This window comes from Antedon mediterranea, chromosome 8, assembly GCF_964355755.1.
Source record: "Antedon mediterranea chromosome 8, ecAntMedi1.1, whole genome shotgun sequence".
NCBI lineage: Eukaryota > Metazoa > Echinodermata > Crinoidea > Comatulida > Antedonidae > Antedon > Antedon mediterranea.
The window spans coordinates 2,454,133-2,475,176 of record NC_092677.1 but is presented as its reverse complement, the minus strand read 5'-3'; the positions used below and the strand labels follow the sequence as shown (position 1 = coordinate 2,475,176).

Genomic DNA, 21,044 nt, shown 5'->3' with positions numbered 1-21,044 from the left:
TATTGTTCATGATAAAACTATAAGCTATACTGCATAATTAATAAAACTGAAAAAAAATAAAATTATTGAATAACGGACGCGCATGCTCCGTAATCGTCATGTGACTAGTCAAAATTCAACGTTACACTTTCGACCAATCAAATCTCTAGAATGTTTGAAAAAACGCCATTTTGAATGTGAAGTTAAATTGAGTAAGCATCAGTCATCAATCAAATCTTGTACAAATCTTAAAAAAGTGAGTAATATATCGTTTTTTAACTAAATATGCCACTTAAAACATACCATGGTTCTTAAGAACTAACATATAAGTCAAGTCGTGTGTAAGCATAAGTAGATTTATTTAATAACTGGAGATTCGCTAGGCCTCTTTTTCATCTTCGAAGTTCATACTTAATGATGGATCCTCAAGTTCGTGCGTGGTAACTTTTTTTAAGCGTATTTAGTTGGCTTAAATCTCATAAAGGCATATACAAATTGTGTTTTTTTTAACGCGTGATCTCTCCTTATGGTGTCTTTGATTATTTTGGCTACCGGTTTGATGAGGAACACATCATATTAATAATTAACTCGCCATCATCTTTTTTCTGACCATATTGTCTAGTAGGGGCATGCATGTTGGGCAAAGTACGGCGGCCGTCAAACAAGAGTAGGATGAGGGTTGGGGCGGCTTAGGCTGGCTTTACTTGTTGGCGGTTGGCGGTAACGTATGGTGGTCGATATGTGTGTCACTTTTATTATACATCTGTTATACTGTGAATATATTTCTATATTTTTCACTGTAGGTTTAATAAATTGAGATGTTTTTGGGGATAGACTGGACTCCGAGATGTCCGACTGGTAAGCCGAGTTGTGGTATAGATTTTACATTTGTGTTTATTTGTCATTTATTTATTCATGTTTAAAATACATAACAAAGAATGAATATAAATAAATCATTGTTTGTCATCTTGTCTTGTTGAGCCCCATATAATCAGCTCACGCTGGCTGGGTGTAACCCTCTTTAAAAAAATAAATCACAATTGACAATAATAAAGCAATCATTGGAAATATTTAGCAACATTATTGTTTATTATTCATCTGTACATTTACACAACATAATATATTCTAGTGTTTTGCCTGACACTAATACACTACATTTAAATAACCATTTCTGTAAATACATCTACTTTACTTTAACTCAAAAATTTACAAATTGTTAAACAGTATTTACATTTTTTTAAACTAAAACTAATATCATTGTTTTACATGATCAATAATTAAAGTACTGTCTTAATATTTATTTTATTGTTGAGCAAACATAAAAGTATTTGGTTAAAACAATTCTCATCTTTTTAATTTAATTACCACTATCATCTATTTTCTATAAATAAAAAATCCGCAGAGGGTTGTTAAAGGCACTTGTATTAAATCTGTATTAATCTGACCTTTTTTGAGAATAATAATAATATTCTATTTCTAGTAATTTATCTTGATAGTAGAACCTCTGTTATGGGAACACCTTTCAGACCCAAATGAAGTGTCCCCCCTAAATGGGGTGTCCCCCCTAAATGGGGTGTCCCCCCAAATGGGGTGTCTCCCCAAATGAAGTGTCCCCCTAAATGGGGTGTCCCCCCAAATGAAGTGTCGCCCCAAATGAAGTGTCGCCCTAAATGGGGTGTCCCCCTAAATGGGGTGTCCCCCCAAATGAAGTGTCCCCCTAAATGGGGTGTCCCCCCAAATGGGGTGTCCCCCCAAATGAAGTGTCGCCCTAAATGAAGTGTCGCCCTAAATGGGGTGTCGCCCTAAATGGGGTGTCGCCTGAAGAAGGGTTCATCGTTACAGTATAAAACATACTACTACCCTTAATTCATTTAACAGGAAACTTTCCCTTAATAGGTGTGTCTCAAAGTATGGGTTCTACTGCGTAAATGTATTTCATGAAGCTGCATTATATAACAGGATGTGATGTAATATCAGATGCATGATGGTTAAGATGACCCTGTCTTGATGATCTTAAAAAGACTGTTAATATTGTTGGTTTTGATTGCCTGTCTACAGGCAGTTATCACCTGTGTCTTGTGCTTGCCAACTAAAACAAATATGAACATTCAGAGTTAGTATAATGAAAATAAATTATATTTTCATCTGGTTTTATATTAAATATCTGTATATGATTCTTTATATTAAACCAGAAATAGATACGTATATGTGCAAGTCGAAACGTCGCACACGTACATATCTATTACTGGTTTAACATAAAGAATTGTATACAGATAAATTATGTCATAGACACTATTATACTTTTTGTTACTTTAAGCATCTCAGATAGTAATCATAGTATTAATGTTATTCTTATATATTTTAGGAAAATAGGACAGGATAACCATTCACAGTCCTCAAATGTGCCAACTGTGTTTCAAAGCAAATAATAATACAAGATTCTGTACATCAGATGAGGACGACTTGGCATCTTAAACACCAAACTCCACTGAAGCTAGGTTTCCACTAGGACGCAAGGACGTAAGAACAACGCAACCGAATTGACCGATCACAAGCGATGATCCATCGCTTGTGATTGGTCGAGTTACTTACGTTGCACTTACGTCCTTGTGTTGTATCTTAGCGGTAATCAAGCTGAAGTCATACAGTTCTATAGTGATGGATATAAAGGTAATATTTGTTTTTTTTATCTACATCTAGTGCATAATTAGCCAATGCACAAAGCACAATCTATTCAAGATTATCTGGGTTAAATGATTTGTTTTACATCTGACCAACCATTACGAAGCACGGTTAAATTTAAAAGCATGGAAACAAAATTCTGGATCAACTAAAGATTTATTGAGAAAAATAAACGGTAATCGAAATCGTTCAACATGTGATAATGAAAGATAACCATTCTAGTTCAAATAAAAATGTTAAATTTTTAATAACACATGCACTAATACAAACAAAAGACAGGAAGAGACATTTCTAGGCCAAATTAGAAACGTCAATAAAATAGAAGTCAACAAATTACCTCTAAGTTGTCCTGCTTTCTGAATTGTCTGATTGACTAGCTTGAGACAGTTTAGTAACTCGGTGTGGTTATTACAGCGAATCTTGTAACCGTTCACAAGATCTTTATTGAGGTCAAATAACTCCATGTAACCTTTACGCATGTTACGCCTGAATGAATAAAAGAAAATCATTAATTTAATAAATTAATATTAACAGGCGTTAGAAGAAATTCTAAACCGCCTGTCTGGTAATATTAATTAATTATTCATAGAGTTTTTCTTAGTATTTTTGAAATCCAATTTTGTAATTAATTTCATAGTATTTTTAATTGATATTGGCGATATTTGTTTGGTTGATTTGTTCATACAATTACCAATAATTTTACTCTTGATATGTGTTAACTGAATTTGAATGTTTTTTTTAGATTTGGAATAAATTCAATGATGGGTCAAAATCTCTTTTAGTTACTTATAATAATCATACTCAAATTTGTAATTACTAATATAATGTAACATACAAAATATTATTTTTAAAATTTTATTGCAACTTTTCCTGTATAGCAGTTTCTTACTAGGCAGTAGGGCTACACTTTAATAAAGTATATACAATAAATGATTTTATGTATTTATTATCATACTAAAAACTTACATATCGCCCATAAGACGTGCATCTTCCGCTCTGACCACCAAACTGCGAATGAGGTTTGAATGGTCAGCCATTTCAGCGGTCAGTTTCTGGCGAACGGCATGAAACTCATCTACCTAAAAAACATAATGTGTAAAACTAAACATTTCAAACATCAACATAGTAATATCCTGTGTCAATTGGAATCATATTTATTTTACATTTATCTGTCTGAAAACCGTCACCAAATTATTCTGGGAACACATTCTTGCAAAACGAATCAGGGAATATGTTTTAACACTGCAGCCAACCCCTTTTCAGGAGACGCCCTTAATTAGGGCACACTTTGTTGGACCCCAAGGTGTAGGGGTTAAAAAATAGAGTTCATTTGAGTTCAAATATTGTGTTACTAGTATATTATTATCATTACCTTCATAAGGACATTCTTGAGGTCTTCCATGTGCATAGGAAAGTCTGCAGTAGACTGCAGGTCTTCTAGGCCTAAGAATACTGCCAATGCTTGGATCAAATCCCCTGCAAAGTCCATGTCATCCGTCTTGATTGTCAGCTATAGATATAGAAGTAATTTATTAACAAATTATGTACGACAGAGCTTTATATATATGCTTTCGTCTGATAAGTATGTCTAGTCCTGCTGGCATACAAACAGATTTGTAATTTTCAGGTACTAACTTCTAACACATACCAATCAAGCAATTTAGCTAGATGATGATGACATCATACCTGTCCATTTTGCTCCATTTTTAGGCCCAGAACACCAGCTCCTCTTAAGGACATGAACTGCACATCAAGGACATTCTCAGAAGGCAAGTCAGATTCAAGAAGGAAATTCTGATTCAAGAACATCACAAACTAAAAAGGTAATAAAAACAATTCTAACAGCCATCACATTTTTTAGTCGCGTGAAATGCAACTCTACAGCTTACTACGACGGTCGGTAAACACTAACTCAAATTTGCGGACGCGACTGCAGCTATGTATATGCGCTTGTTTTTTTACCAATTAGCTTTACTGCCTAGTGCTAGTTTTAAAATGTCATACATATATATCTATAATAAATAAATTATATCATGCTCATCATAATTTCATTTGAGGGAGTGGATTAGAAGGAGTCTTGAGTTACAACCAGGCACTAGGTCAGGATTTAACCCTGGACCTTGGGATTTTAAAGAAAGCACTACAGGGGTCATTTAGCTTATACACCAGTCTCTAAACAATGCATACCCGTTGCGTCCTTTCGTTGATTGTTAGCGTAACTGAACTCTTCGGTTCGTCTTGCTTGACTCGGCACATCATATACATTGAGAACCTTGGGAGTTGACGAGATAGTTCAAACACATGAAACTGGGTACTATGTCAAATACAAGAAAGTGATATCTAGTTATTCATTTTTATTTTAAAACATATTTATACAGAAAGGTTTATGATAGAGCATCTGTTTTCATAATAGTCCTGTTTTAAAAAGCTAAAAAAGATAAATTTTAAAACTTTATAATAAATTATATAATAGAAATTTGACAATAAGGTAAATAATAAAAGCATTAATTTTAAAGTAATTTGACATTCTTACATAAATACATATTGATTTAAAAGTGATTAAAATTACCTGGCCTTGTGACCTACAAGAGCTTTAATATGCAGGTCAACAGGAATGTCTTTAGGAGGAATGATGGGAACTTTAATGCACTGACTCAAGTTGGCCATAGATGGATGGCTAGAGGAAAAAACAAATACAAAATATTAGGTTAAAGCTATGTCCACACTGAGACCTAATTTTGTCCAGAGGCCAGCAAACACTCTCAATGAACTATGTTACATTTTCGGGGCGCTGCGCCACGTTCACACACGTTTTTTACTGAATCTGGAATAAGTGTGAACGGTTTTTTTCGTGATTTTTTATTTTGCCAAAACTTTGCTCAGTGTGAATATAGCTTTATAAGACAAGATTGAAACAAAATATTTATGGATTAAAAATGTTGACAGATTTTATTAAATGATACTTTTTGATAAACGAATAAAATAACACAGCTCCCTCCATAATAAGTTTGAATACTTACACAACATGGCTCTCGCCTTCAAATATTCCTTCAGCAAAGATAAGTACAGACTTAATTATAGTATCGTTTGTAGTTGAAACATTCAGCTCAACATGCGGCTACAAAAAAAATATAATAAAAACAATTATTATTTGTGTTTATCTAAATGCAAAATAGATGTTATGGCTATGTAATTACGGTTCCACTGTCTTAACAGCTTGGCCACTTACTCACCCTGATGATTGATATGTTATTTTTCCTGAATTTGTATATTAAAGTATGTCAAAGCTAAATGTTATCACTTTCAATTCATTACTATCTGTTCGGAATTTAAGTTGTTACTTACAGGTTTTCCATCAATACCAGGATTAACCGCCAACGTTGTTTGTAGCTGAGTACCAGCTGGAATGATTCCCATCTGTGCCTTGTCCAGGTCTCCTAATCCTGATGGTCTCTCTTCACGTGCTGCCTACAGGTCAAAGGTTACACACATTGAACATGACTTAGTTGGTCACATTACATGTTTAAACACACTATACAAAATGCTGTATAAAAGAATTAATAATTCACAACAAAACTTTTTGTTGTAAAAATTGTTCACCTGGGTATTTGCTTCATAATTCTTGAGTTCCAACAGCAGGTGCTGCTTACGTTGGCTGAGGTCTCTGATAGCCTCCTGTTCAATATTAACGTCCATCATGTTGCTTTGCACTTCTTTGGATGCTGGAAGGTAGCCTCGAACTAACACAAAAATAAAATTAAATAAAACATACGCTCATCTAATACCATTTTACACTATCGTCCAAAAACTGAGTTAAACTTGGAGAAGTGGACACATCAGGGTGTCGAATCCAGGGATCATGGATAGGGTAGTAAATGGTGAAAATGATCGTGAACCAAAGTGGATTGAAGCTAAATTCCTCCTGTTTGTCAACTCAAATAGACACACAAGTGTTTACAGTTCAGCATTTTTTGTATGTAAGGTTACTCATTTATAGTGGAGCTGTAGATTGGTGGTTAACGTGCTTGCCTCCCAATCCCAAGGTCCATGGTTCAATCCTGGCCTAGTGCCAGAGTTGTAATACGTGACTCTTTCTCATGAGACTTAGTTTATAAGCATGATCAATTATCATCCTGTAATTAGTGAGTTGGATGTGTATTCAATTTCTAATTTACCCTCTCCTTCAACTGAACAGCAGATGAGCTCTGTGTTGCCATCCATACGATAGTCGCCAGTTACAATCCCTGCCAACGATGCCGGAAAGTTATCTTTAAAAACAACTTCACCAGTACGGTCATTTCGGGCATCTACCTATAGTAACAAAAACATTTTTTTTCTTTTCAAATTTGTTTGTGCTCAGGAATCACAACCCATTCATGATTAAGTAAAGAGAAAATGTCACATTTCAATACACAACAGATTTCTTTATCTGCAATTAATAAAGTAAAAGGGCATTTTAAACTTACTTTGCCGTTACTCCATCCTGTTATCATCTCTGCCACACCATCATTATTCAGATCAAAGCTGATGATGCTCACTGCTTGGTTCTTGGACTGTTAAAAAAAAAATCAAAATATTAATTTTGTAATCTTATTAACCAAATGCAAGTCTACGAATTATTTTATATTTTTTATATTAAGTCCTCAAAATTCACAACATTAATTATTTTCTATGGCTTTTGGATAAACAAGTAACATTTAAATTGATAAATGGTACAAAGATGTTAGAAAAGTTCCAAAAAATTATTATGCAGTATCAACAATCTCATAAATAGTCCCTCAGTCTTGACTCTGAGTGTAGTTTAATAAACATAATTGAGTACAAGTTTTAACTATGTTTAAATATATGATAATCAAATATCGTATATTCTATTTTTCAGAGAATGTTTTTAACATAACTTCATTGAGTACAAGTTGAAGGTTTAACAATGAAAAGCCTGTTTAAATATATAATATTTTTCAGGGAATGTTATCGACCTTAATTCGCCAAAATCGTGAAGACTTGTCATACACTCCTACAGTTCCATTGGCCAATGCATAGCCAAACTTTCCATGCTTCATTGGACAGAGCCCTGTAATAGCCTGAAAAACAAATATCTGTACATTAGTATATTACATATTATGTAAGTTGTTTATAGAGGAAATTGTACTACTAAAATCAGGTAAGTACAATTTTGTACAAAATTTATTCTACCATAGATTTATTTGAGTTGAGTTACCAAGTGGTTAGGGCAGGAGCGGTGCAAACCGTAGATATACAATTAACACAGTTTCAAGGCACTCTTCGGTAGTAGAACAATTCTTCTCGGATAAGAACTTAAAACCCGAGGTCCATTTGTACAAAATTAAATCTACCACACATTTATAACCATGTTTGTTTTGCACACACTTTTGAGATAGTTGGGTTAGAATACTATTTGTCCCAGAGTTTTGTTACACTATCAAAACTACTGGTAGGCCTGTCTTTACATGTGCTAATATTTAAGACATTTCTGAAAAGTGGTTACACGTCACCTCAGTCTCCGTCATCTCTGCAATTATTTCATCTTCTTGAAACACCCTAATATCGTAATCTTCTGAACCAACTATTAACTCATCTTTTCCATCATCATTGAAATCTGTTAACGCCAAGGAGCATACGTTATCACCCGTCACCTGAATTTGAAATCAACAAAAACAGAAAATATTTTTGGTTTTTATAATTAACATATTTTTCAACGTATTTATATTCTACTGTAAGACATTGTTTAAGACAAATATGGAAGGAAGCTGACGTTGAATTTCATACGCAGGGCTGAATTTGTGAGTAGAAAAAATGTTTAAATGCATCACTGAAATTGCTGCCTGATTTAAATCTTGTGAGACAAGTTGTCTTGACTTGAGATAGAGTCGGGCATAGTTTTTGGGTCGTTGGAAGAACAAATATGTTTAATTTAAATTAAACTCATTGTACCTCATCTTAAAACACTGTCTGAATTGCCATTAAGCTTTGTCTACACTATCAAACTAGTTCGACAAAAAGTGTGATGCGCCCAAATATGGTAGTGATATGCTTAAATATGGTAGTGATATGACATCATGTCCATATATGGACACATCACATTTTTTTGTCACATAAAATTTGATAGTGTAGACAGAGCATTAAGACATTTAATCAGCATCCTTTATTTCAGATAGTGCAGTCATATACAAAACAAAATATTTTTTGGTAGGTATGCAGAGTGACATGGTGTAAGGCAGGATATTTACAGTCCAGAAGAGATCATTTCCATCGATATCATAACCCTGAAGAGCACAGTTCCCACCAGCTATTGCAAGCGGCGCTTCAATAGATCCAAGCTTTCCTATAACTATATCATTTACACCATCCGGCGCCTGGAATATAGAAAATATTGCACATTAATAACCTTTTTAATAGTTTGCATACTGTTCAGTCACTTTCTTTTTATTTACAGAGATGGGTTGCTGAGAGAAAAGAGCTTGGAATACATTATTTGTTATATATCAATACGAAATACCAATATGTAGATTAAGTGGAATGTTTACCTAATAAATAATTAAACTTGAATAGGCCTATATAATTAACTGTATACATATATTTATATTTACTTATAAATATGTATTAATGCATAATATTTACATGATATTCATGTTATTATACAGTAGTTAGTATAGGACTATAAATAGTTCCAAAATGACAGCTCAATGAAATCATTCTAACCAAACTTACATCTTTATAAAACAGGTCTGTGTTATTCTGTACATCGTAGGCTAGTATGTTTGTTGGCGTACCAACAACCAAATGGTCATGGACTCCAATTGCGTCTAGAGCACCGGAAGCAAGACTGCTCACTTTCTGGTTGATGTTCAACATACTGATATCGGAGTTGATGTTAATTTCCATGCTGCGACCGCCGGATGTAGAACGAGAATGTGGATTATGAATAAATACCTGAAATTCAAGTTATCAACATGAAATATAATTTAGAGTTAAGATTTGTTAAATATACAATGTCCAATGATGTAATGCGGTAACTATAATGCAGTCCGGGGGAGTATGGCAAAATCAGCACTCTGGTCATGTTACAAGAGTTGTCAAAACAATAATAGATTATCTGATAAAACTCCTAGAAAGTAGGAATCCTTTTGCCATTTTCCCCTGACTCAGTTGGTACTATAGGAATGGATATTCTTTATATAGGTTGATATGCTTTTTTAAACAGTGTTTACAGTTTTAATCTACTTACTAAGAGAGGTAAGAAAGAGGGTAAACAATACTTGCCCACAAAGTATTGAATTTACTAGAGAGGTTGTATCCAAGGCGGAGATCTTTACATTGTGCCTATGTCAGAATTAAGCACAGCACAATTTATTTATAGTTTCATCCTTATTTGGCAGTTAATTTACCTTGCCAGCCATTGTAGCAGCGGTCAAGTTAGGGTGTTCTCCGTCATACTTGCCGATGGTCACCATACGTGGATTGATATTATTGTTTAATCTGAGGGTGAATATTGGCACCAACATGCTGGATTTGCTCTGATGAACTTCAGGAAATACACGTTCTTCACCAGCAAAAAGAAAAAAATTCAACAATATAAGTTTAAGTGTTGTTTTATATACAATACAGTATATGTATGATACTGACAATCATTAAACAAGGAAAAGGTGAGTTGGTTGGTTGTTGAGGTGCAACAACTTCCACACTACTTTATTTATTATTATGCCCAGCTAGTTAGGGTAGTATTTGTTTAGATAGAAGGCAGTAAGTTAGGTAGATAGTATTATGTAATTGTATGACTAAAAGCCCATCTAGCTAGGCCCTATCCTAAAAGCCTATAAAAGTACATTCTTGTGGGCAATCCCACTTAATTGCGTAGGGCTAGCCTAGGATAGAAATGTAGCGATGATATTATACTAGCCTAGCCTAGTCAATTTCATTGTTTCTGTCTTAATATATTTGGTCACAAACTAGTATAATATGTATTAGATATAACAGGTATACTTACATCAGTTTAAAAGATCATTTAATCATCTATTTACTATGAAGTATATTCGTCCAAATTTCAACAAGCGTCTTGTTGCTTGGTGGCCACGCTTGAATAGTTTCAAGAAAAAAGTCTCGCAAACCTATCTGCTGCCCTCAGTCAATCTTTTTTAAAAGTTTGCCATATAAAATACATTAAATTACATAAAGATTTTGTCTTTGATAAGAGAAGAGATGATATTTATCTTTAAGACATAATGTAGGCCCAACCAAGTGGGCGATACTATGCATTTTTAACGTTATTTGGTAAAAACAAACTATATATTTTTCATGTTTTGATTACATTTCAAGAATAATGCTAACTTGCACACCCCCGTTCTCCTTTAATATTCTCGTTTTAAATTATTATTCATATGGCAAGCTCGTTTGATGTATTTGCATGTTGTTTTGCATGCTAATAATCGATTATGTTTTGAATTTAAATTATTCTCATTACCTTTGGTCTATTTAATTATAAACGATGTCCTAATTCTAGTGAAACAAAATAAATAAACTAGGCCCAGTCTATAAATCATAGACAATTAGCTGTTTTATTAGAAAGTGGTTTGATTGAATTTAAGAAAGGGTTTTAGTTTGCAGCTAGGCCTAAAAACTATTATATTATTTATTGGGCCTAAATTCTTTTTTTATATATATAAATTTATGTGCTTTTAATGTTACAGAGTAAGCCTATGTATTTGTACAAAATCAAGAATAAAATACCGTACCCGTTGTGGTGGTGGAGCAGCGCATACGTGTGGGGTACGTATATGGGTTGCAAATCCCTGTACTAATAGTACGGGGATTTTTTTGAATGTGATTTTTAAACATAACTCCAGGACTACGTCGTGTGCTGCGCAAGCGACATCGGATAATCCTGTCATTGCATCGTGATTTATCAATTTACGTACGCGCGCGCGTCCTTGCGTTTCGCGCGTCCTAGCTATTATGAAAATTAGTAGTGAAATGTGCGTAAAAACCTTATTTGTTATAATTGGGAACTCAAGCATAACAAAAGGTGTAGTTTACGATAGTTGTAAGAACAATGAATGCAACTCAAATAAAAAAGTCAATGCTGAGCTTTCTACGTGATGATATTACATGAAACAAACGCGATATTTACCACGAAGACACAAATGATATTGGCTTGCATTACCGTGTCATGTATATTTTAGTAACAACGATATTTACGTGACATATATAGTGAGTTCGATGCGTTATGGGTTGTGATGTGACAATATTTCATTCGTGTTACAATGCAAGAATAACGATATTGATACTTATAAACGCGTTTATGTTTTATATAACGCGTTTGAAATGATTTTAAAAGCGCACATATATACTAAAAGTGATGATATATAAATAAATCGTGTCCCAAAATCTGGCCGAATGCGCTGATGATCAGTTGCACCACCCGTATCAATTCGGTTATTAGGCCTACTGGCAAGCTATTTTACATGTTTATCCAGGATTTCACAATCGTTGATGTGGTCATGTAGAATGGTATTTTTGACATAAAAAGGGCATTTCTTGTGATCTAAACCACCAATTGGTCTTTAAAAATGAGAATATACTGGATCGAGTATCAAAACGCGACTGTTTTTTTTTACCAAAGACGATGAGGAATAAATGAGAATTCTCTGCTGACGTCACGAACAGATTAATCTGAAATTTGCAATTATAATCAATTGTGTTATATATATATATTAATTAACAGCGTTGTTACGACGAAGAGGTGATGCTCTCATTGGTGACGTCATATTCCAACGTCACAGCGCTTACGATAAAAACCACAAACTTCTTGAGTTCGTTCTTCGCGTCATCTTCATCGTAATCGCGTCAACTACTCTAGCTTTTGTTGTCCAAAGTAATTTTTTTATATCTCAGTGTATTTTTTACCTGATCGCCTTTGTTCATTGTTTCTTATAGATGTGTGCAATCACCATCTATTATACTGCCGTAGAAATTGTGTTTTGTTTTCCCTACAATATCATTTTTATGGTACTTCATAATGAAAATAAAACGCACGCGTACATTCGTTATGACGTATGATGCGTCATCAACTTACATAATGAATTTTAAAACTAAATGATGTAATAATAATCTAGATTCTTATATTTCGTTTACTGTAGTTAGGAACGGTGATAAATTTCCCAAACAAACAAAATTAAAATAATTATTTTAACGATAATACGTTTGTGTCATTAACATTTTAATAATCGTCAAGTAGGCCTATACTAAAGCAGATGTCATGTTTATGGCTGACTTCAGTTTGTAATCGATTTTGACTTTGTACTTAAGCGTAAAGATCTTATTGAGTACTTATAAGCTTTTCAAAAATAGAACGGAGAGAAATAGGAAATGATAATATGACGTAATATTAGGATTAGCGCGTATCATGGTTGGCGCACGCGTATTCCCAGTCTACGCAATATTTGTGCCTTAATTCGTTATTTCTAAAAATGTCACTTTAATTTATATCTGCTACTATAATATAGTGATATATTCATTTCATATATTTAATTATATCAATTACATTATACCATTATTTGTACATAATATTAATATTTTCATTGTATTTTTAAATAATAATATATATATATTATTAAAATTTGTTATTTGTAAAACTCTCAGTAATGTATGATGAGACACTGTATTTGCAATAGCTTTAATGTATTTAATTTACCGTATTCTTCTATATTATTATTATTATACCTATGATATTTATATTGTTGATGTATTTATATTAAAATACGGAAACGGTTATAAAAATATCCGACGTGTGGAAAACTGCATAAAATCCCCCTTATTTGCACCCATTCAGCTGACAAAGCATGCTACAGAATGTAAAAACTGCTTCCGAAGAATTTGTTAGAAATTGAGAAAGAAAAGAACCCAGAAAAGCTATCGATTTAATTCCAATGCTTTGAATCCAATAATGCGACCTTCTATAAGCGAATCTGGTGCGAGTCCCGCTGTGAACAAAGAACGGCTAGGCGAAGCGTGAAAAATACACGTCGATTTCTTTGTTGTGTTGTCAGGGCGCGGACGGTTTGTAACTAGCAAAGCTTCTATCGACCACCTCACACACATGGGCCTAGCTAGTCCCTGGGAAAACACACAGTAGACACGACGACGTACGTAAGCATGTGTGATGACGCGGTTCTATATTTAGAACAATGCGAAAAACTCGCTTGTTGAAATCGGAAGTAGTGCACACAACACATACGGTTGGATTTTTGCAGTTTGTTTCGTGTTTACGTGCATGTGTTGATGCTTTTGAGGGTACTTTTGCATCAATAACATATGTGAAGTGTTAGCTGTAGCCATCGTGGGTATTTTAAGTGATTATTACCGCTGCTTTTATTGTGGAATGATAGCATTTGAGCCTAGCTCGAGAAGTTAGGCCAGTCAACGCACTGTCATCATACCGAGGTAAGCCTTTGTATTCAAAATAAACGTGACCACCAACCATGCGATCTGGTAATGACGCTAGGGTTGCTACTGCTAATTTTATATGCAAATTTCGAGGCTTAACTACTAATTACTTTCGTTCGTGGTGTTTTTAACAATTATGTTTAAATAGTTTAGGTGATCCTAAAAATGCATGAGTAATGAAAACGATATTTTACAACGAGTAAAGTTCCTCGATGAGGCCAGGGGTTTTCGCTGTTTGTTGTGAGCACATGACCAAGCTAGGCCTAGGCATATGGCAATAATATTGTTTTATATCACGCAGAATAGCACCTTGGTCTGCGAGGGAATTCCTCATTTCTTTGTAGTGCATAATCTTTGGGAAGGGCTGAGATCGAAAGGAATGCAAGGTTGGGCTAAGGCCTTCAGCGGATTGCATTTCGTTGGAATGGAATACTTGTGGTTTTTAGCCATAAAGTTTGTAATAAGAACAGATTTAAACCTTGGAACAAAGGGCAGTTTATATGAAAACCAGTTAGGCCTAAGATAAAAACTTTAGGCCTACATTTAAACGTGGTTTGAAATGTTATATGGATTGTATAAATCTCTCGATTACTAGTCTAGTACAGTATTTATTCGGGGTGATAGAGACTAGGTCACAGCATACAGTGTTACGTATTAAAGTATGAAAACAACACAGGATTGTTTAAAACAAATTAAAAATAAAGGTATTACTATTAGGTGATTTAATAATTGGGTCACAAAAAGGGACAGTCAGCTCAGTAGCATCCACTGTATACTTAGTACTATACTGTATCATAATTGACGATTATTAATTATTTATGAAAATCATTAAATCTATTTATTAAGATGAAGTGAAAACGTAATGTTTTGAAAGACCAGAATATAAGCGAACGTTCACGTTCAATCTTAAAAATGATATTACTATAGAATAACATGTAGTTATATCTTTTATTTCGTTTGCCATTGATATTAACACACATTTACCAAGTCAACATTTTCAATGAAATATTTTCGATGCCAGATGGCCGTATATTTCCATAATAAATGTATACCGTGCATATTATTTGTAATTTACTAGGCAGTGTATTACTATGATAAACATTTTTAGAATTTAGGTATGTGATCTTTTGCTCTGTAATATTAATGTTACATGTTTAAACACATTATCGTACGTTATCATGTATTTGAATGTCTGCAGAAAAATAGTTTTAATTTTTAGTTTAACAGTGGCTACATACAGTCTGATATTAAATTCCAAGTAGTGTATTTATTGTATACTATGCAGTAATTAATTTTTATTTGTTGGATCTATCGTAGGTTCCCAATGCTAGGAAAATTATTGCTTTCATTTTAACGAAAGTATTTAATTCCATATATTATGTTATATTTATATTCCCTTAAGCACAAAGACAAAGAATTAAAATTATAAATATTTTTGTGGTTAAATCTATTATTTCTACATAATATAGAAAATGTCAGGAATTCTGGTTTTCGGTTTAAATATTAAATACTGGATAAAAGTTCATTTACTTTGGTGGTTTTACGAACCTTGTGTTATTGTTAATTCAATCGTTCAGGTTTAAATATAGTTATTGAACGATAGCTTTCGATTTCTTTGCAAGAGTTTGTGGACCTATGAACTAGTTACGTCATGTTAATTCACCGTGCGCATGCGGGGTGACATATCGCACGTCCCCCCTCATCATACTACTCACAATCCCTCAACCCAGTTGTACGGATTATCTGCCTACTGTAGGTTTAGGCTGTCGAAATCGAATATCTTCCAGCTTAATAGGTGTTAGTGATGACGTCATTATAATATCCGAGTTCAGTGGCGACGAACTAGCACATGGTTTGGTTTAAAAAGGAGGGGGAAACGTTCCCCTTCCTTCTTTATTTTACGTTTTATATAGTACTTGTCCTCTGAATGACTTGTAATAAATTTAAGTACGTGCATGTGAAGATCTTTTGTTTGCATTTCCACCATCTAAAATGACACGACCTTTTATTGTCATTGTTTGTTTTTGGTAGAGTGATGATTCTTGCTATTGTTTTCTAATTTCTATTGTATTATTACACTTGATTGCTTAGGTTAATTACTAGTAGGACTACGGTGACAATGCGCGTGTGTTTTCCAATGTTTTGCATTAGTAGGCCTGATTCAAAAGAGTGGGATGTACAGTGTTTTTAAATAGGTTTATTAACGCCTTTGATTTTGACGAAGTTGAGTACTGACCAGACAGTAACATTGATTTATAGCATTTTAGGGATGAGATAACCAAGCCAGTCTTAATAGAATATGATACAGTCTGAACATTCATAAAAATCCAAGATCCATCCAGTTCCTCGCTGAATTGACATTTTCTAGGCCTACAAATTAACCATTGTTATCTCATTTTAATTAGTTATAGCTTTGAATTGAACTTTGAACTACGACATATTTTGAATTGCATTTTGTATCCAAAATATTAGTCTTCCATATTTTTAATCTGAACAAATTGTTTTCTTATGGTCTGTTCTTAATTCTGCATCTTTGTTATACAGTTTGTATTCTATTCGGATTTTTTTTTAATTATTAGATCTTTACTGATAATATTAGGTCTTTACTGATAATATTAGATTTAATCTATTCAAATACATTCGGATTTGTGTTGCACGTTTTCACAAGGCAATTGCATTGTTTCGCATTCCAATTATACAGTACTAAACAATACACTAAATATGGGTTTAAAAAAAAAATGTTTCATAATATTATTAAGAATTTAATTCAAAATTTAATTCACATGAATTCAATTTCTGGATTATCTTGTCTGATAAATTCGATATTTGTTTTCGCCTGGATTCGTTTGTTTTGATTTGTTAATATAAGAAACGAATAGAGTGAAAATAATCTCATTTTAAATAATATACATAGTTTATATTTCTTACTATGAGAAAATGCTTTCTGTGCCAAGTTTTTGTGTGTGCACAAACGCAAACTTTCGTTTTCCTAGTGAATTCTCCCACATGGGCCACAAGACATTGGACAGGAAACGCGTTTTAACAACTACTGCATTTCCTTGACGTATATCAGCAAAGAACGGTAGGAATAGTTTAATTTGTGCTGGATATAAATGTCCAGGGTATGCGGAAACCAGTGGTTGTCAAATGAAGATTTGACGCACCGTTTAATTGTACGACAATTGATGCTGTGCTGCCGCCCATTGATAATCCCCCTGCTGCTGTAGAGAGGGCGACCGTTATGTCGTCCAATCGCAAGCGACACATGAGCGCGTGGGAGTAGCACGCACCTCTAAACGCAATAAGTGACACAAAAACGGCGCGTGGGAGTAGCACGCACCTGAACGCATTATCCAGCGTGGATTTCATGATAACTATAATGGATCAGACATTTACCTTTAAAACGCTATCTTATCACTAAGTTGGCAAGGTGAGAATTTTGTATGAAAGTTGGGAATAGTCGACACAGACCTGCTGCATGCATGTACACGCATTTAAATAGTACGGTAAGTCAAGACTGTTAAAGTTTCCTCAATTAAATTAGCGTATTTACAAATGTACTTTTTTAATCAAGAATACGTGTAGTCGGTATAAACATAGCTCTGTCGAGTCAGTACAGTTTGAGTACATTATTTTACGCGAAATATTTGCAGACTTTAGTTTAGTTGACATTGTAAATAACTTATCGCATATTTTGGAAAATCGTAGAAAAGACCTGGATGAAATTCCCAGGTTTTAATACAACGATACCTCGGGGCGAAGGTCATACTGAGGTCAAAAGGCAGTAAGCAAGTGGGTAACGCCTATGGGCCATACTGTTACAGTACTATATTATCCAAAAACACAGTTGAAAGTTGAATAACCTGAGATTAATTACATTGTTTAGCGGATGTCCCATTCGTATATAGCGTGCGTGTATGTACATTGCTGACCTGGATGGGTATTTGGCCCCTGGATGGTATATGTCCTGTATACGCCCTTTGGTATTACATTGTTCAAATTGTATTGCCATTGTAATTGTTTCCTGCACCACCAATGTTCACATCCTATTTTGAATATGAGTTTTGGAGGATAGATAATAGGATAGTGTAATCTTGAGAAAATGCTTTTATCGTCAAAAGATTCAGTTGTGATGATTCTTGATCTTGTTGGTTTCTTTTAATGAGGTTTATTTCTCAAATGGTTTGTTCTTCATTTGTAGGTACTCATTCCCATTTATCGATGTTTAAATTTTATTGTTGCATTTTCTACTTTTAAATGTGTTGGCGCTAGATAAAGAATTATTTGTCTGTTTTTTTTGTTCAGTCTGTAGAACATAGTAAAGTCTACTGATATTGCATTTTCTTAGAAAACAAACATTGCAAATGTGCAATATTTGTTTTCTGTTCAACCCTTTGAACAAATTTCCTCGTGGCTAATTATGTGAACTTGGTACTCTCTGGTTTGAGGAGCTGATGATGAGCCTATTATGCAGCAATGAAGATGATTTTCCCACAACCGGGTACTTGATGCATTGATCCCATGCAGCTCATATTAAAGCTGTACTGCGTGTGAATCGACAGAGCCAAAATGTACAAAATCGTACAATTGTACGTAAAGGAAAGAACGAGGACGAAAATGTGCATTGAAGCTAGTCTTGAAGATACACTGCAGCAGTATGATTGTTTTCATCGAATCTACTTAGCAATTTACAAAAATATTTAATAATTTAAATGAAACATTGTACAATAGATTCGAAACCACCCAATTACACATTTCGAGCACGGGTGCTTGCGATTGATCAAATTACGTTACACGTACTATCCATGCGTTTTGTTCTATGTGAACCAAGCTTTAGCTCGTTGTAGGCCTATATGGAATGTTTGTTGCAAGCTAGGCCACATCATTGTGTTATCGTCCAGCGGAAAATGCTAGAGCTTACGGCGAATTCCCCCTGTGCAAATAGTAGGCTGTAACACGTAAGCTGCATATTCATGACTAATTGCTAATTTAAAAGATATCGCCACTCGCCTGTGAGTAAATTATGAGTTCAAAATTAATCACTGGTCTAGATTTGTAAAACGATGTTGAAGATGGTGAGCCAAATTAAACATAATTGTTACAGGGTATATAATGTTGCAGTTGAATAGTAATGTAACAACATTAATGCGTGTGAGTTTGCCTAATGAGGGATGTTAGCATGTTTTATAAGGTTTAATTCGTTTTCTGGTTTGTTTAATATGAGTTGGAAATAGTCATTGTATAAGAGAGTACATTACTTTCAATGTAATACAGTACTTGAGTTCAGTTTGAACTTTTTTTAATCCAGAAATTGATAGAATGATTGATTTTATTTGTAATCGGTCCATACTTTTCAACTTTAGAAATGTTTAAAAACAATTGGAAGTAAGCTTTGATTTGCTATTGCTACGGATGCATTTTATAAACAGTATATAGTGTAACTTTTGACGGAATTACAGATACTGATCGTTTTTTTTAAAAAGAAACATAAATGCACCACCTCCGGAACACGAATGTCGCAAAACCGTTAAACATCAATTCTGACCCATACACTAAAGAAAACATATACTGTACCTTAATTTTATATTAACGCGAACCATCTACGTCATTTGACATTATTCCTATTGTTATAAATAATAATATTCTTTGTTTAAAAAATCATGTTTATGTATTACTCATCACCATGTTCGGTAAATATGCATTGACAGAGTACGTCATCACTACACACTATTGTTTTGTAAATGCTATTCACTTGGAGGCGTCAAATGTACATTAATGTTAGTTTCATGATTCCTTGAAGAGCAAATAATACCTTTTCCGCCTAGAAAATTGGGCCCAGTGGCACAGAAGCAGAAGACTGCGCAGTGGGGGATATAACAGACACAAAATTACGCATTATATTTGAGCGCGTGCGCGTGGAGAATGCGTGTATTGCACATCGCGTCGTCAAACTTTAGACCGGCGGCAGCATAAAAGTTAAACGATACACGCGTCTTATTTGAATTTTGTTTAGCCTAACGTGAACATTCAAATTAATTCTTAGGTATATGCTGATGTACCATAGCCTACAGGGCAAAGCTGCTGCAGGCTCTGAGTACATCTTTAACCTCGACTTTTGAGCAAGATTAAGTATATAAGCAAATATCTGAAATGTCTGTTTTTTAAGTATTAATGTATCGTGTTATATTCCTCTACCCTGAGCACATTATCACTCATACACACGTTTAAATGCAATTAATTACATTATTGGTTGAAATTTAACAAAGGCAATGTTCAGATTGTATTAACGCAACCATAAGGATCACTATCACTCATGTTGAAATCAGATTATCTTTTCACAAAGTAATTGTATAAAAACCTTTGTCTAAATAATAGGGTAAACAACGTCTCTTCCAGGAAAGGAACATATATTTTGTAAATGTTCAAAATAATCGTGCATGACTTGCATTCAAACTATGTAACAATATAATGCCTTAAAGTCATTGTTTCTAATATGATGGCGGGAATATTGATAAGTTGTAAAGTGTATTTATTGATTTGCAGATTATGCATGTCTGCTCGGCTTTCAGGATAAAAGAATCCGCTTAAAACTGATGACAAAAACGATTATCAGATCCGTGATTCTGAATTTGACAACGATAATAATACAGCAATCGTTGTTACTATCTAATTGTTTATGATCATCGATTCAACCCCCTCATGCGATTGGTTGAAAGTTCTGCGCGCATTCACATACGCGCTTATTGCATTAATGCGCGCAGTAATGGGACTAAATGCAATTCTCCCCCCCCCCCCCCCCACAAAAAAAAGCATTACTTTTATTAGATACGCCATCTGTCGAGATACAGTATATTCTTTTATTTTCCTTCAAAACTATTTCCGTTTTAGAATTTGAAAAGTGGTTTTTAATCCACTATTTCCGA

At 34.0% G+C, this 21,044-nt stretch overlaps 2 protein-coding genes across 5 annotated transcripts in view; one reads left to right on the top strand and one right to left on the bottom strand.

Moving 5' to 3' along the window:
- Positions 1 to 1,207: 1,207 nt before the first annotated feature.
- LOC140056220 (BBSome complex member BBS2-like) lies at positions 1,208 to 10,748 on the bottom strand. 3 transcript variants are annotated; one of them, XM_072101514.1, is made up of 18 exons: positions 10,667 to 10,748; positions 10,068 to 10,222; positions 9,391 to 9,612; positions 8,910 to 9,035; positions 8,175 to 8,315; positions 7,638 to 7,742; positions 7,128 to 7,214; positions 6,837 to 6,972; positions 6,262 to 6,401; positions 6,007 to 6,129; positions 5,682 to 5,779; positions 5,231 to 5,338; positions 4,849 to 4,975; positions 4,348 to 4,476; positions 4,034 to 4,171; positions 3,628 to 3,740; positions 2,999 to 3,147; positions 1,208 to 2,068 (listed from the first exon to the last, which is right to left on the bottom strand). In XM_072101514.1, exons 2-18 carry the CDS (start codon positions 10,182 to 10,184, stop codon positions 1,968 to 1,970), a joined length of 2,160 nt encoding a protein of 719 aa, XP_071957615.1. In that variant the 5' UTR covers positions 10,185 to 10,222; positions 10,667 to 10,748; the 3' UTR covers positions 1,208 to 1,967. The 3 variants fall into 3 exon arrangements, 2 of the variants coding, with proteins under 2 accessions (XP_071957615.1, XP_071957616.1); XM_072101515.1 differs by lacking the exon at positions 10,667 to 10,748 and having other exon boundaries at positions 10,068 to 10,250; XR_011846742.1 differs by lacking the exon at positions 1,208 to 2,068 and having other exon boundaries at positions 3,012 to 3,147; positions 3,628 to 3,736.
- Positions 10,749 to 13,773: 3,025 nt separating this feature from the next.
- LOC140056365 (uncharacterized) overlaps positions 13,774 to 21,044 on the top strand; it is a 66,898-nt gene continuing 59,627 nt past the window's right edge. The window contains exon 1 of one of the 2 annotated variants that reach the window (XM_072101719.1): positions 13,774 to 14,118. The gene's annotated coding sequence lies outside the window, so the exon portion shown is untranslated. The remainder of the gene's footprint in view (positions 14,119 to 21,044) is intronic. The other variant, XM_072101715.1, reaches the window with a different exon arrangement.